The sequence below is a fragment of the Quercus suber genome, unplaced genomic scaffold, assembly GCF_002906115.3.
Source record: "Quercus suber isolate HL8 unplaced genomic scaffold, Cork oak 2.0 scaffold_167, whole genome shotgun sequence".
In the NCBI taxonomy this organism is placed as follows: domain Eukaryota; kingdom Viridiplantae; phylum Streptophyta; class Magnoliopsida; order Fagales; family Fagaceae; genus Quercus; species Quercus suber.
Window position 1 is genome coordinate 22,670 of NW_027071804.1, and position 18,107 is coordinate 40,776.

The 18,107-nt window shown below is 34.0% G+C and overlaps 1 protein-coding gene across 1 annotated transcript; it reads right to left on the bottom strand.

Annotated features, from left to right (window-relative positions):
* Positions 1–7,366: 7,366 nt before the first annotated feature.
* On the bottom strand, positions 7,367–10,149 carry LOC112015809 (ABC transporter G family member 6). The gene has a single exon (XM_024048245.2). The coding sequence runs from the start codon at positions 9,827–9,829 to the stop codon at positions 7,586–7,588; it is 2,244 nt and encodes a 747-aa protein (XP_023904013.2). The 5' UTR covers positions 9,830–10,149; the 3' UTR covers positions 7,367–7,585.
* Positions 10,150–18,107: the final 7,958 nt, after the last annotated feature.

The following is an 18,107-nucleotide window of genomic DNA, read 5'->3' on the forward strand; positions in this document are numbered from 1 at the left end:
TCTCTCTTTCCTTCCACTACCTTCTTCTCTTCACACACAACTATAAAATTAAATATTATTTTTTTACAACCTATAGCACTACCCCAGTTGCTATTTTACAATCCAAGACAAAAAAACTCACTATATCTGAATTTGTATACTTACTATTCATAGGTTGTAAAGAAAAAAAAATATTTAATCTAGTGGTAGTGTGTGAAAATAAAAAGATAGTGGGAGGAAAGAGAGAGAGAAGAATACCTTTTATTATTTTATTAGGTAGTTTATATTATTTTTTTGAGTTATATGTACAGATAAAAACTGGGATATAGGATGAGTTGTAAAATGAGTTGGTAAATAGATAAAGTAGTATTTGAAGATGCAAAATAAATTTTTTTTTTTTTTGGCATCCCTGGATGCTAGTGCTCTAAGGGTTGCAAATATGCAACCTTAGTATTCATAGGTTGCAAATTTTGGATGGAGTGAATTTTAGTTGTTTTGAGTTGTAAAATAGCAACTGAGATATTTAGAGGCTGTTTGGATTGGGTGTTTTCATGACTCAATTCTCAGTTTTCATAACTCAATTCTCAAAAATGGTGGGACCCATAACAAAATACTCGTTTGCCTGTACTAATACTCTATTTCCATAACTCTGTTTCCAATACTCAATTCTCTACTTTTTGAGTTATGAGTTATGGAAACTGAAAACAACTTTTGGCTGTTTTCAGTTTTTAGTTTTCAATTTTCAATGACAAACTTGTAAATAACATCACATAACCGGGCCTACAGTCAGATTTTTGCTCCCTCTTTCTCTTCTTTTCTCTTTTTTTTTTTTTCTTTCCTTTTTGTCTTTCACGGGCTGGGTGTCTGCTCCTCTTCTTCTCCTTCTTCTTCTTCTTTTTTTTTCTTCTTTTCTTTTCTTTTCTTTTCACTTTTTGGGTCTGGTTCTTTTTCTTTTTTTTTTCTTCTTTTCTTCTCTTTTCACTTTTTGAGTTTGGCCCTTTTTTCTTCTTCTTTCACAGTTTCCGTTGGCTGGGTTTTTTTTTTGGGTTTTTTTTTTTTTTTTTTTTTTTTTTTTTTTTTTTTTTTTCCCACCTGGGTTCACGGTCCCTGGTTTCTTCCTCTTTTTTATTTTTTTTCACTGGGAAACTCACAGAACCCAGTTAAAAAAAAAAAGAAAAAAAAAGCTGCAGTGGCTGACAGAGCTGGGCCCATAAAATAGTGTGAAAAATGTTGAGTGATTGCATTTCAGTGATGTACCAAACAGGTATTGAGTGATGGGTAATGGGTGATGAGTGATGAGTATTGAGTGATGAGTGATGAGTGATGAGTGATGGAAATTGAGTAACGAAAATTGAGTGACCAAAAAAAGCTGGCCAAACAGCCTCTTACACCCTCAATCCTAATGCACCTTGCGTCAATCGCCATCTCCCAACTCCCAAGCACTGTAACTTCATGTGCATCGCTCTGAAGTACTTGGCAGTCGGCAACTCATTAAAAATTGAAATTTTCATGCAGCTAACAAAATTGATGTGACATTCAAGACTGTGCATGGAAATGAATTTGTCAAACTATAATAAGTGCATGCTTTCATGTTACTAAGAATGTACATAAAAATCTTATCAAAAAAGAACGTACATAAAAATTGACTTAAAGCTTATGCGCGAAGTAACAAGGGAATACGGTGGGAACGACTTTATATTGTCTTTGTTATGTCAATGAAGTATGAAGTATGAACACGCAATTGTTTGTTTCCTTCTCCGACAAGGAAAAAAGTAAAATGTGAAAGCCCAAAACATTATCCGTTTATTTTTTAAATAAGCTAACTTTTGTCTTTTTGTTTCACCTTCAACAAATAAACTATCGAAAATTACGAAAATATTAACCTCACCTAGCATACTATCTAATATAGATCCTAATTCGTTGCAACCATTTTTTTTGGTTAGTGTTCAAACTTTTTGGCATACTATCTAATATAGATCCTAATTCATGGCAACCATTTTTTTTGGTTAGTGTTCAAACTTTTTGGCATACTATCTAATATAGAAGAAAATATCTAGTGAGCTCGGTATATAGTTTCTTTGTAGAATTGACACATGGGCCTCATAGATATACACCTGACTTATATAAGATTTTCTCCTAATATAGAGCCTAATTCATTTGCAACCATTCTGCCTTCTGGTTAGTGTTCAAACTTTTGAATTGATGTACTAGTTAGGGTTGAGGGTGTGGCCAAGCTAACCTATAAAGCCTTACGGGTTGCACCCATAGCTTGAGTTGGTAGTTTTTGTTGAGATCTTTTGATAGTACGTTTAGGAACAATATTTTATACCATTGTTGATATGGTTTATTGTAAATTAGTATATAATAAAATTGGTGTCAATAATAAACTTAAGTAAAAATTATATTACTCTAATCATAATGGAATAATTATGAAAAATGGTGTGTTTCTACTTTCTAGCAGTTCTCAATAGTCAATCCTATAAAAATATCTTTTAAATGTATTATTCCTCTTGTTACAATGAGTCAAAGGGACTTTGTTCTCTGGCTTCGAATTAAACTTTCCCTATGGAAAAGTTTGAAGTGTCACCGAATCAAGTAGCTTTCAACTTTCCTTAGGCTTAATTATTTTTCCTTGATGTATTTTTTAGGTTTAATTCTTTTAGTCTAGTAGATATTGATTTGATTACTATGTATACTAAGAGGTGAATTTTCCCCTTCTCTTAAACTCTTTTTAGTACAATCCAAAAATATCAAACTTTATCAATTGTGTCGTTCTTATTCTTTGGTTAGCTGAATAATATGAAGTTGTGAACCCAGGGACTGTTTGGGACTATACGTATCCTTTAGGCCTTTATATTGTCATGCATATATGACAGTGTGAAACTCAAACAAGCTAGCAAAGCATAGAAACAAATCAGAAAAATAAAATGAGATGTATACAATTATTTCATGACCACAGTATCACATGGATTTTCGTCAGAGGGTATACCATATGTGGAATGTCATAATGACACGCCCTATAATAGAGGGTTGCTCTTTTGACGAAATGAAATACTTTGAGGTCTGAGTTTGCCTTACATTTTGGCCATAGTTGGATCCCATTAATTAATTTTGGTGTTATTACACTTTTTTTTTTTTTTTTAATTTTATTTTAAACTTTTACATAGTTATAATTAGAGCAAAGGTTTTAGAAACATGGAGTGGAGCATCATATATAGCACAGAATATTTGGACTCTTATAATAAAGGGCTGCTTTTTTGACGAAATGAAACACTTTGAGGTGAGTTTGCCATACATTTTGGCCAGGGCTGGATCCCATTAATTAATTTTGGTGTTATTACATTCTAAAAAAAACTTTAAATAATTATAATTAGAGGAAATGTTTGCTACATACTTGTATGTAGCAATTGCTGCATACAGGGATAATGTGATAACAAAAAGAAAATAATGTGTCCAATAGTCATGTCAATGCACATGACTAAGTGAACCCTTAAACTCTTATCCCTCTATTTTTGCTGTCACATAACCTTGTATATATGCAGCAAAAGTAAGCGCACATGAATTCATGGGTTTAATTTTGTAGGTCAAATTGGAAAAAAGAAATTGCCCCAAAAGAGAAGAAAGTGGGGGAGTTGACAATGTTAACCAAAATTTAAACCTAAAACAAGGAGTTTCTTCGTTTTTCATGATTCTCCTTTTTGCTGAATAAATAAACAATAATGTTAATGAACAAGAGAGATCAAAGTCTAAGAAGGGACCAATCCATCTTAAATAAGACATGGAGAAATGGGAGCGGACCCAAGAGGAACTATCAGTCCAAGTGGCCAAATTGTAGGCAAAAGAATTGGATTATAATTCTTTTTTCTACTCGTTATTCATTAATATTATTTGATTGATAAGGTATTAGAAAAAAAACAAAAGGTATCAGTATCACGAAGCTGAAAAATATTATCCTCATCATTATCCTTTACACCATATGGAATTGACGGGTGAGTCATCATCATGAGAGACATTGATGAATCAGTTGGGGGTAACTATTGCTTTCAGTGATAAATAATACATTTATGCAACTATTTTCTTCGGTCAAATATCATTATACGGGATACCTCTACTAATTTAGATCCTACGGCAACTTAATATGAATTTTACTTAAACATCGTAACTAATTTTTTTAGCACTTCACAAATCTATACTACTACTAATTAATAATTAAATTATAGTTGTAATTATATTATTTGAGTTAATTAGATAAACTGGTTTTTAATTATGAACTTATAAATTAAAAATAGATTCACTAATCTCTTGTATTTAAGAAATATACATATTCTTTACTATAAAATAGACTATTTATGTTATCAATAAATTACAAATAATAATTTGCAACCTTATATGCTTATTTACAAACTTAATTACACAATGCTATCTTAAGTCTTTATAAATATATATTTTTATACATGTAAACATATAAACATAGAATATCTTATATTATTTGAGTTTGACTTGTTTAATAGCCAAATCTAAATTTAAACTTGATTTTATCATTTGCTAAATATATAAACATAAACGAGTTTTTATTTTCTTAAAAACAAGTTCAAATTATTTATAGACATCTTGATCTATATATTTATAGCTTTACAAAAATGTTAGAAGGATGACAGAACAAAAGGCTTATTTAAGGACTCTTGATTTTGAAGCATGAGATCAAGAATTGTGTAAAAAAAATAAATAAAAATTATAACAAGACCAAGATAATTAATCAATATAAACATATCAAATAGGTTATTATAAGTTTTTAACTTACAATCATTCCATAATGAACAAAATTTATCTCCAACTTGGTCCAATTGGAATCCCATTCCATACATATATGGTTTGATTTTTATTTTTTATTTTTAAAAGTAAAACCCAATTTAACCATAGGTAGTGTGGAATTTAGTTGGGTCAAGTTGAGAGAACACGTGTCACCATTTTAAAGTGATTTGAAGGATTTCTCTCCAAACTACTCCAAATTATTTTGGTAAGAAATTTTGTCATTCTATAATACTCACCCCCCAATTTGATGAAATTTTAGCCATGAATTTTAAATGATTTAATCTGACCATATATTTAAGTTAAATATGGCTATAGAACTTCCTGAACTGAAATGTGATCTAATCGAGTTCAATTCGAGAAAAAAGAAAAAAGAAAAAAGAAAAAAGAAGAAGAAGTGAGAAAGCCACAACAAGCAACCATTCCCTGTAAATTTATTTTTGTCCTTCTTGGTGATTCATACTTAGCTATTTCGTTCATTGATTCCACTGAAGCCTCAACCTACCAGCTGAACCAAATGTTAGACAAAATGAGCTACCCTATTTTGCCAGCAATGTCTAGTTTTAATGCACTGTACCATTTCATGCTATAATTCATCAGGTTTGGTATTATAGTGCCATCCTTTATAAGGTTATACAGTCATTGTTCTCTTCTGGTGGGTATTGCGAAAATTGTATACTAGCATTATTGAATGGTTGCCATTATTGTTGAACAACAGCAGCTGTGCTCATCAGCAACCCTAGGCAAAACTTGCGGGAGGATTTAGTGGAAGAAAAGGCAACCATAATTAAAAGGTATTCAATTCAATTGATGGGACTGTTTTCCTCCCACCAATATTATTTGTCATGTTGTACCCACTTTTAATTTTAAGTACAGTGAGAATAGAACTGTTGTAGATTAGATTTCTCTTCACTTACGCTAGTCGGCCTCCTTTATTAGAGGACTAACAAGTAACAGGCAACAACATTTGTTGATTGGGACTTTGGGTGACCATAATTATTATGCATGAGTGACTAGTTAGCTAGCATATAGCTAGACTATAGATGTTATATAAATACGTACTGCATAGTGCATACTGACTTTATTATAGTCTCCCAATTTCGTAAATATGCTTGTAATCATAAAAAAAAAAAAAATTTAAAAAAAAGAAAAAAAGAAAAGAAAAAGGAAGGTGGAAAGAACAAAGCAAGATCAAGATGCGAATGAATTCATGACGGAAACCGTGGCAAACAATAGAATTAAATAAATTCCGATGTAGGCACTGGTTTTAAATAACATAAAAAAAAAAAAAAAAAACAAACAAACAAATTTTTTTTGGCTTCAACTAAGCTCCAATGACCAATAGGAAAGTGATATTTGTTATTGTCATTTTGCAATGCACATGACCAAGTGAGTCACCTATGTGGCACATGGTAAGACACATGTTATCTTTTAATTGGTGGTTAAATCCTAAAATTATAAACATGTTTGGAGCCAAACATTTTTCAAAGAAAAAAAAATTTTATGAACCTTATTTTAAAGATATTTTTTTCCTCTCGAAAAATTCAAATACAAGAAATTTACCAGTTAAGCTACTGAAATCTATTTTAAAGGGATTTTTTTCTCTAGATAAATTCGAATATAAGAAACCTATTTTAAAGGGATTTGATATATGAAAGAGAAAATCCATCTAAAATAACAAAAGTCAGTTTTTAAAAGTGAATATACTCTGATTCTCAAAAAACCAAAAAAAAAACAAAAAGTGAATATATCTCTGTTTATTTTGAACCAGTTTCTTTGGGGAAAAAAAACTTACTCCATGCAAAAAAAAAAAAAAAAAAAATGCTATGTTTACAACATTTTCACAACAAATCCTAAGTGACAGGTTGTTATTGATAAAACAAAAAAGTAATTTTAGTGATAGATTCAAATTATAACTAATAATAACTAAGAATTTATAATTTGTTATAAAAATATTATGAACGTAGCACTTCTAAAACAAAAATAATTTACATGAGACCTACTATACCCAAAAAGTTCTTCTAATTTTGCTTAAGATAGAATCGTATTCCATGCATAATACCAAATAGCTTGTGGCTCCATGATATTGTCTAGTTTCTCCCCTCCCCTATATAAAAAATTACTCCGTACGTTGAAACCCTTGATTACCACCACCATAAAGAAGAAGAAAAAAAGCTTCAACAACTTAAATTTTGCATTCAGACTTGAATTGAGTGATTTCTGAATCCTTTAGTTTTCAGTGTAAACTATTAATGGTGTGTATAGGAACCACATATTAATCTTTCTTTCTTTTTTTGAATTAAGATAATTTACTATTATTCTTAATTTGGCAATGCGTTAAGTTGGTATAACCATATCATTCTCATATTCTCAACCCAAGTGCCCCTCTCCAGGAAGCTAAATATGCATGTCATTATCATTCTATATGTTAATCCACCAAACCCCTAACAAAATGTTAGGTTTTCTGACCTCCTAACACCATCTTACTATATCCATAACCAATATCTAGTTCCAAAAAGTCAATCTGCCATGCATAGAAAAGTAATAAAATAATAAAGAAACGAATTCAAACTGAATGTTCACCGAATACAAAATAGGTTTATATTTGTGAGAGTAAAAGTAAAAACAACATTACTCTATATGAAACAGTTTTTATACGTACACCAGAGAGCGCAAAGCTCACCACTATGTACCAACGGTCAAATCCCCATATCATATTCAAAATAACAACAAACAACAAAAGCATGAAAAATTAAAACAACCACTCAAGCCAAACAAGGCCTTAGTAGTTCTCTTTTTACCTCCTCTTGTTCTTGCTTCCCAGTAACAAGGCAAAGTAAAACAAAATCCTGAACAAGAACCCCCAAGCCACAGTGACCCACAAGCAATTCCATTTGCTCAAATCAGTGATCCCTTGTTGCTGCAAAATATCCTCGCCCGTTGTCAAACACGTTGAGCTCGTGAGTTCCATCCCTAGCGTGTTGCTCATGCTACTCAAAAGCTTCAATTTCATGGCATTTGGGACCGACCCAAGAGGCGTGTTGTCGAAAATCTGAACCCCCTTAACAAAACACCTCGTGGGGTTACTGAACTCGTTTTGTAAAACGCCTTCGTAGGGGTATTTCACCAGAGAAATGTAGTGGAACCAAATCCAATAACTCGGGATTCGATCGCGGTTGATGAAAAAGCCACTGAAGAGGAGGAAATAGGCCAAGATCGCAACCACTATTGTGTAACCCAGCATTACGTGCGGCACAACGCCAGATAGGAACGTAACGAAAGAGTTTCCGGCCCAGAACGAGGCTAAAATGATCAGAAAGTAGAATGAGAACCCGGAAAGCCCTCCGTCTAGGCCTACCGCCCAAAACGTTATAGCGGAAAACGCCAAGGCGAGGAAAATCAACGATGGAATCGACACAAACGAGTGGGAAAGCACGTAGGACGATCTTCTGTAAGCGTTGTAAGCTGTCTCTCTCATGAAAATGTACCGCTCTTGAAGAAAAACTGGCAATGCATCGGCGCAAGTGTAGTAAGTTGTTGACATCGCGAAGGCGAAAAACCCTAATCGCTCTTGAACGCCTTTTGGCGATTCGTCGAGATGCCAAAACATGGTGGCTAAGATGAAACCGGTGACCATCACCGCGCCCAATCTGATGCCGAAGAGCTCCGGCATTCGGCGAGAGTTCATCATCGAACGCTTGGCCAGCACCACCATTTCGATCCATAGCGAGTTCGCGAACCTCGGCACCATTGAAGAAGGACTGGCACCGTTGTTTGTGGCGCCCGAGACTAACTTTCCTCGCGAAATGCTTGCACTGATTGCTTCTTTCATCGACAAACCGTGTCGATCTGAAGCTTCGGAGTTGCTAGCGACGTTGTGCTTCTTCATGTTCTGCCATGACTTGTTGAACTCCACCAAACTTCTAGTTCCGCCGGGAGATCCTTCGAGCTCGCGAATTAGGTCAAGTGCGAACTCGGTCCGGTTCTCAGTGTCCGGTATCGGATGCCCGAAATCGGCGAAATATTGCGGCAGGTTCATCGGAGAGCCACTGTAAACGGTTTGTCCGCGAGATAGGAAAAGCAACCGGTCGAGCAAGCCGAGAATTCGGTAACTCGGCTGGTGAACCGACATGATCACTATGCTTCCACTATGAGCGATTCTCTGCAAAACCTTCACCACCATGTACGCGCTCGTGGAGTCGAGCCCGGAGGTCGGCTCGTCGAGGAACAAGAGAATCGGATCGTGAATGATGTCGATACCGATCGACACTCGGCGGCGCTCTCCGCCGGAAACTCCGCGGTGACCTTCGTCTCCGATGATGGTCTTCGCGGCGTTTCGGAGACCTAGCTGGTCTATCAAAGCTTGGACTCGCAGTTTCTTCTTGGATTTTGAGAGACTTCGAGGCAAGCGAAACTCGGCTGCGAACATTAGGGTTTCTTCGACGGTTAACATTGGGAATAACAGATCGTCTTGCATAACGTAAGCTGAAATCACCTTCAAGAGCCGCGACTCCAAAGTCTCGCCGTTCAAAGTCACGGCTCCTTTCAAGCTTCCCTTAGCGATTCGGTTCGCCAAAGCGTCGATTAGAGTCGACTTTCCCGAGCCGCTAGCGCCGAGCACGGCGAGGATTTCGCCGTCGCGAGCTTCGCCGGAAATGTCGTTGAGCAGCGTCTTCGTGCTACTGAAGAAGCTGTCTCCGACTTCAGGTTCGGACATTCTCCGGCGAGAGATCAGCGACGGCAAGCTCATCTTCCGGCGGACTTTGACGCTGTAAGTCAAGTTGCTGAAGGAAAGCACGAACGGTAACGGACGAGACTCGATGCTCGTGTCGCTGAGATCGAGGACCTGGTGCACCGGAGTTTCGTTGCCGTCGCCGGTGGCCTCTTTCCGAACGTCGCCGACTTGCTTGAGGAAGTGAGCGAGTGTGGGCGACGCGCTGGTGTTGCCGATTGAGGAATCGCTGAGCTCCATTTGAGAAGAGAAAATCGGAAAAGTGTCTCTCGCCGGCGAGAAATTCTCCGCTGCGATACGACACGACATTCTGGGTTTGGTGGTATTTATATATAGTAGTACTGTGAGTGAATAAGAGTGAGTAAGAGAGAGAGAGAGAGAGAGTTTCTCGGTTAGAGATGGGTGAGTTTAACGGCGTGTTTGGCGTGGAGTTTTGGTTTTAGAAACATGTGTTATAGAAGCTGTTTTTGGAAAGTGCAAAATGTGATTTGGTGCTTTCTGCTTAATGCTTACAGAAGAAGAAAGATGCAAAAACACTTTTTTGGATTTGGGGTGTGTTTTTGGTTTTGGGTGTGTTTTTGGTTTGGGTTCTGTGTTCTTATAACCCAAGCTTATAATATATATGTGTTTGAAATTGAAAGTATGAACTGTGTATTGGGATTTATATGTTTTTTAAAAATATTTTTGGGGGTTTTTTTCTATTTTGACAGTTGGCGTGGAGTTTTGGTTTTAGAAACATGTGTTATAGAAGCTGTTTTTGGAAAGTGCAAAATGTGATTTGGTGCTTTCTGCTTAATGCTTACAGAAGAAGAAAGATGCAAAAACACTTTTTTGGATTTGGGGTGTGTTTTTGGTTTTGGGTGTGTTTTTGGTTTGGGTTCTGTGTTCTTATAACCCAAGCTTATAATATATATGTGTTTGAAATTGAAAGTATGAACTGTGTATTGGGATTTATATGTTTTTTAAAAATATTTTTGGGGGTTTTTTTCTATTTTGACAGGGGGAGGTGAGAGAATGGTGACCAACAACGCCTAATCAGTTGTCTATACGTATAGATTTTCTTGGAGAGAAGCAGAAAGAGAAAAAAATACGTGGTGAGATATAGTTGGTGGGTTAATTGACACGTGGCTTCATGGGTATTTAAGAGAGAAGGGTCAAATGCTGTTGTTTACGCTTTACATTTGTTAAGGGGTACAGGAAATTAGGTTGGATGTTCATCTACTATTGCGTAAGCTAAATTCATTTTTTTTTTTTTTTGGGAGAAAGAAGCTAAACTCAATTTGGTCATCTGGGAAAGCCTAATTTGTGGGCTTTGACTGCAGCTTAATGCCACAACCTACGATTGTGAAATTGTGATTTTGATTAATTATTATATAGTATTATGTATTTACTGAGTTTCAATTTGGTTTATCCACATTTGTATTATTTAATAAAAAATTTTAAAAAATAAATAGTGTAAATTTATGAAAATTATAAGTCATTAAGATTATTGGCTTCTAGTAACATAAAAGATATTTTCAGTTGGCATCATCCAATTGAAAGTGATCATTCACAAATCTTGATGGAGGTAGTTGCATGACAGTCATATAACTTCTGGAGCTTAAAATTTAATGCATCATGGTATTAATATTCCAACTAACATCAACAAATGAAATACTATCGTATAAAAGGAGTTATTATGATTAGTCAGATACTAAAAAGATACTCTCTCTGTCTCACTTTTTTGTCCTGTTTGAAAAGTTAAACTTTTTAAGATAATATTATTTATTATCTTGTCTACCTTTTAAAAATGTATAAGTTTCCAAAACTAGCCTTAAAAAAATTTATCAAAAAATTGAATTAGTAAATTAATATTGGTATAATAGGAACATTAGTAAATTAATAACTTTTATTTTTAGAAATAGGACAATATTTTGGGACATCTCAAAATAGAATAAAAGATAAAAAAAGTGGGACGGAAGAAGTATCACTTAATTGGTTCTCATCGTATGTACTAATAGTAACTTTGTGTATATTAAATGTAGAAGGTAATTTGATATTGAATCCAATTCCCATTAGAGAGAGAAAGAGAGAATAAATAAAGAGATATTGAGTGAGTTTGTGTCAATCGGATATCATTTACTATATAATTTATAATCTTATATTTTATGCATAATTTTAAATTACAAAAACTTGCAATTTAAAAATTTATTGATGACATAGTTATTGATTTTTAATTTTCTTGAAATTTTGCAAACATGGAGGATATAAGAAGAATATGCAATTCAATGGTGGATTTGTCAAAATTCACCTCCAATAAAGAGATATTGAGTGAGTTTGTAGCCTAAGACTACAATCGATTTTGTAGCTAAATTTTGTCCATAAATAAATATTGGCATAAAACTTTCATAAGTACTTTCAAAAAGATGAAATTGTTTCCTCAAAAGAAAAAAAGAGATGAAATTGAATATGATTATTGGATTAAATTTTAGCATCTTCTTTCCTCATAAGTAAGAAACAAAGGATGGGGTTATGAGATTTTTCATGTCTTGCCTTACCTCATCCAATGTGTCATATGTATATATACGTAATTTAATTTCTTAATACTCTCTTTACTCTTGTTAGTGTAGAAGTGTACAAATTTCCCAAGTTTGCAATAGAGTCCACATAAAACAATGTATTTGGAACTAATCTAATTTGATTGACCTTTTTTTTTTTTGGCCTAGAGATTTGCTTAAGGAATTCAATTACTATCTCTTTAATTAAAGAGTTTAAGGAACTTAATTTTCTATTAGTTGTATCTCAAAGTTGGCAGACTAGATTGATCGATCTATAATAATGCATTAATGCATGCATGGGCCATTGTCCAAACTATGTGCTTTCTCTTTTTCTTTTTTTCTTTCGCTAAGCAACTAAGTGTTAGGTTAACAAGTGAGCAGAAACAACAGTTCTTCCATTTTGACTTTTGAATGTAAATTTTGTAGTTGTATGACTATTCTTTTTTGAGTCAATAATTGAAGATGTGTCCTTCCTGTTAGCATACATTTAATTTCTTTCCGGTGTGGGTTTTCGTTTGGAGTGATTTAAGTCTTGCACTGTTATACCCCAAAAGGATTTCTTAAAGGCAAAGCAATCCAGCTTGCACCTTCTTGACACTTTGTTCATAATTCACGACAACAAAGTGTTCCGTCGGATTGGTACAAACTCTAAGAAGAGACAGATTTTTTATCCATTAAACTCCATGAATTGGGATTTCTAGAAGCCTTTTTTATATCCCTTCTTAAGAGAAATCTTAGTCTTTAATCTCAAACTGAACCAAATAGTTAAGTATATAATACATGTAAACTAGCTAGTTAAGTTTTAAAAGATTAATTCATCATTGATTGTAATTTTAAATCTTTCAACGAATGTTTCATTTACTTTCTTGGCATGTCTTGCTGTATAAGGACTCTTTGTTTGGTCAGAGCCAATCTTTTGTGAGTTTTGTCTGTTTTTGCATTCTCAACTTTTTAGGTACATTATACTGATATACCATTAAAGAATATGCAGTCACGTACACACGCATGAAGTCCTCGCTCTAGCTATAACCAAAGACTCACAACATATTATGAGCACACGAAGAAGAGGACAAAGGAAAGTTAAGCTGGTCTGACCCATTCAAAGTTTCAAACTGCTTCTTGTAATTGAGTAATTATTAGGAAGTCAGATGGGCAACGTGTACAAAACTACACATGCAATGGAAGATGCTATTCCTTGGCGAACCTATAGGGGATTGCTTTAATTTTGGGACGTACATGCGTTTAAATTTATGTTTTTAGTCTTTAAACAATATTATATATATTTTTACACACTTTTTAATTAGATGTATTTTTAAAAAAATTAAAAAATATTATTTAAATATACATACCAAACATACCCTTTTTATCTAAATAGTAGTTACTACAGTGCTCCTTGATTCAAACGTATGCATGGATTGCCAATTTGTCACTGTGAGACTTCTGCCTCCACATTATTATTTGGATGAAAAACTGGAAAGAAAAGACAGGGGATGCAAGTTTGATTTTGATAAATTTGTGTAGGCTTTGACAGGAATATATAATGCACCGTATCCAATGAATAATTTCACCTGACTTTGACACAAATTGATGGATTGTCTTTTCTTAATTAAGTCCTGACAAAAGATATATTAATAGTCAATAATCAGAAATCGAGGCCCTTTTGAAAGCCTTGCTTCCAGAAATCGAGGAAGAATATATACTTCATAAAATGGAAAAAAATCATGTTTGACAACCAAGATAAATAGAAGGGTTATATTATAATCTATATATTAGACATTAAAGTATCTATTTATCAACACACGCCATTTGCCTTCTAAAAATAGGGTAAGTAATTGAAAATTCAAATTTGACAGTTTTCATTTATTTATTTTAGAAACAAACGCACACACACATAAGAGAGGAGAAAATATGATATTTGACAATTGAGATAAATAAAAGGGTTATACTATAATCTATATATGACTTATTAAAGTGCCCATTTTATTAACACACATCATTTGCCATCTAAAAAATTGTAAGTTTATTGAAATTTCATGTTTGAGAATCGAGATAAATAAAAAGGTTATATTATAATCTATATATTAGACGTTAAAGTATTTATTTATTAGAGTCTCAAAAAAAAAGTATCCATTTATTAATATACGCTCATTTGCCTTGTAAAACAGTGGAGATAAATAACACACATCACTTGCCTTCTAAAAAGGGTAAGCTTATTGAAAAATCATGATTAATAGTCGATATAAATAAAAGGGTCTTACTAAAATTAATCTACATATTAGACATCAAAGTACCCATTTTATTATTAACACACGACATTTGCCTTGCAAAAAAGGGTGAGTTAAAAGACAGAAAGAGCACATTTTGATTATTTGATAGTAACTTTTTATTTTATATACGTACAAGCTAGTCTGGTAGCTAATGTAGATAGGCAACCGCCCCTTACCGAATTACAAGCTAACACACACCTATAAATTGAAGGTGCTGCAAAAGTTTCCCAAGTCAAAACAGAAACATGGGCGCTAGCGTATCCATGTGCATGAGCATGGAACATATGAACATGGTATATATGGCCCATTGAATTTTCATACGAAACTCTTAGTCAAACTTCCTTTTCTACCATACTCTTTGCAAAAGGTGGTAACTGCATTACCGGTCCTTGACTCCTTGTCTTAGGACTCTAGCTTTTTTAACATGGGCAAGAAAAAGAGTTCCACAAACTCAACCTTCAATCTTCAACGTATGCCCATACATGATAAGTCAATCATCTAAACTTTTACACCACAAAAACCAGAACTCAGTTTGTGAAAAGTAAAGTTACTTCAGGTTCAAGCCAAATCTGACCCAACACAATCGTCACCCCTTATGATATACCCATGTCATCTATAGTGTCATTAAAATTTGACAATCCCTATAAAAAACTTGTCCATCCCTAGCCCGTTCATCATTCTCTAATGTGCCAGTGCCCATCATTCCTTTTAGCAACACTTACTGCATGTCAAATGTGTGACTAACCCATGTGAGAAGTAGTGGGCCATGTCATATATCATATGCTAGTCATGCATGTAGCCTCCATAAGTTCTGTAAAGTGTAAATTAATGAACCCATGCTAGATGTAGGGCATGAGAAGAAATTACTAATTCAAGGCTAAATCTATGCCTTGAATTGCTATTTTAGAACTCAGGCCACCCAAAATTCACTTCATTCAGGTTTGTAAACTTAAAAAAATTTGAAACCTATATATGCAACCTTACTATTCATAGGTTGTAAAAAAAAAGTTATTTTAATCTTATGGATGTGTGTGAAGAAAAAAAGTGAGTGAGAGGAAAAAGAGAGAGAATAGTACTTTATATTATTAGGTAGTTTATATTATTTTATTGGATTGTATGTAAAAATAAAAACTGGGATGTAAAATGAGTTGTAAAATAAATTGGTAAAATAAATAAAATAGTTTTTAAGAATACAAAATAAGTTTTTTTTTTTTTTTTTTGGTTGCATTCCCAGATGCTAATGCTCACTAAAAAGGCAAAAGTATTGGGGTTCAATGCCCCAACAATTTAGCGATGACAACAAGACAAGATGGGACTAGGTAGCATTAATTAAGGGTGCCTAATCCTTGATGCAGATGGGGGGAAACCTGCTTGGGAGAGAAGCAGGACACATTAGGTTTGGAGCAAGTTCGTAGGGCCAGTTCAAAAGACTTGAGGTGATTACTTTTATAAGTGAAATATTTTTGCATATTTATATTTCAATTATTTAAATTTTTTTTATGGTAAGATTGAAAGGTCTTTTTTTCTTTTTCTTGAGTAAATGATGAAAGATTTTTTTAAATGAGAGAGAGAAAAATATACATGAAGTTTTTAATTTTTAGCTATTTTTTTTTTCAAAAGAAAAAATAACTAGGTATGACTTATAACTTATTTTAGGTTGTTATACAAGCATAGAGTTATACTTTAGCCTTTAGGAGTAAAATTATGAGGAATTATTATTATTCGTAACCACAGGCAATTTAGGAAATTGCCAAGGGGTTGAGCCAACATTGCGGATTAGAGGTATTTTGCCATCCTAATTAAATAGTTTTGACATTAATGAGGTAGATATGAAAAAAAAAAAAAAAAAAAAAAAAAAAAAAATATAAAGGAAAAAGTTAATAGATACTTTAAAGCTCTAAAGGCATTAGTTTAGAAAATATTTTTAAAAACTTTTTTATAAAAAAAAAAAAAAAAAGTAATTGATTTTTTTTAACAACTTTTTATATTTTCTGTAAAATTGGTATATATCAAAAAATTTCTTAAAATTGTCCATTAACAAGTAAGCAACCGTTAAAATTTATTTATTTTCATAAATAAATTTCAAAAAGTTTGGGGGCCATCCCTTGGTCTACAAGTGGATCATGTGCTTGCTTGGGGCAACACTCATAGCTCACTGGTGCAAAAATATCTTGTGATTTCAGTTATTGGACGATCATATATACTCATCATGTGGGCTCTCCCCGTATTAAAAACGCTTCGATTTGTCACGAAAATGGTCCTCTCCTAGACTGATAATCAATGAATAGGGACACTATCTCTCTCATTTTATTTTTAAATTTTTTTCCTATTTTTTTGGGTCGGACTCTTCACCATCGATCGATCACCATATCTTTAGCATTGGGACATCAAGAACACTTCTTTCAACTTCCCTGTATACCAAAATGGTTAGTACTTAGTAGCTAGTCTCAATTCTAGGCCTCGAAATTTGGCAGCATTGACAATTGACAAGAGAGCAGCAGTGGTCGCTGTTGTAGACAAATATATTGATGGGAAGAAGTGGTTCACATCCTTAACAACCACATCTAATAAATATGAGCAATAAATACTACGTAATACAGAGTCATGAGGGCAAGATTTTCTGGTCCAAATTAACGTGTAGTGTTTTTTGGACTTTAATACCGAGGCCCTAATACAAAGTAGAATATGGTGGCAGAATTTAAATCGCCGACACTACGTGGTCAAATCAAAAGCAAGGGGATTTACTACATACCCACCAAACCAAGTTGTAACTTGTAAGTAATAACTCATCCTGTAGGAGGATCTGGAAGAATAATGCAAACTCCATTTATGAGTAAATTTCTAGCAAGTTAAATTTCATAAATTGAGGCCATTTCTTTGTAACAAAATTGATGAACGAAACTTCATTTGTCAATGAAGGGACAGCCATAAGCGTCCTTGGAAGTGAAACTGAAACAGCCAGTCCTTCACAAATTAAATTGTGCATGTTAAAGAACAGACAAGAGTGCTTTTTACATTTATGTTAAAAGATACTACAGAGGCTCAGAGAGTCATAATTAGATCTGTTCATGGACCAGGCAGGGAATGCAAACATTAAGATGAAATCTGTAGGGCCCAGGACTTGCTTCGACCTTGGGCCTCAATTCAGTGCCTGAGCCTGGCCCAAAAATCTCCCAGCCCAATAACTGACTAAATATAATGGTAATCTAATTCAAGATTAAGAACTCAAAACTTTCAACTATCTTTTAACAACTTTGAAGTCAAGGTGAATATTGCATGATAACCTGTCCTTGGGCTCTCTTTATTTTTTCCCCTCCCAAGTTCTCAAGCTATAAACTAAAATTGCAAGTAACATTAAACAAAAGTAAATAAAAATTACTAGCCTGCAACAACATCTCCAATGGCTTGAGAAGCAACAATCCAATTTAGAGCTTGTACAGGAGACGTGTAGAATAAGGGCTGAACTGAATGAGTGGTTAGATAGGGAAGAAGCCATGTGGAATCAGAGATCTCAACTAACTTGGCTGCAGTTGGGGGATAGGAATTCAGCTTTCTTTCACGCAAAAGCTTCAGGCAGATTTCAAAGGAACCATATTGATGGAATCTTTGATGACAATCAGATTTGGCAGGAAGATGATTCCAAAATTGAGGAGGTTTTCATGAAGTACTACATGGATCTTTTTACATCTGGTCAACCTACAGATTTTGATGAGATCCTAGATGCCATTCAGCCAAATGTTTCGGTGGAGATGAATAACATGCTTACATCGGAATTCCATGGAT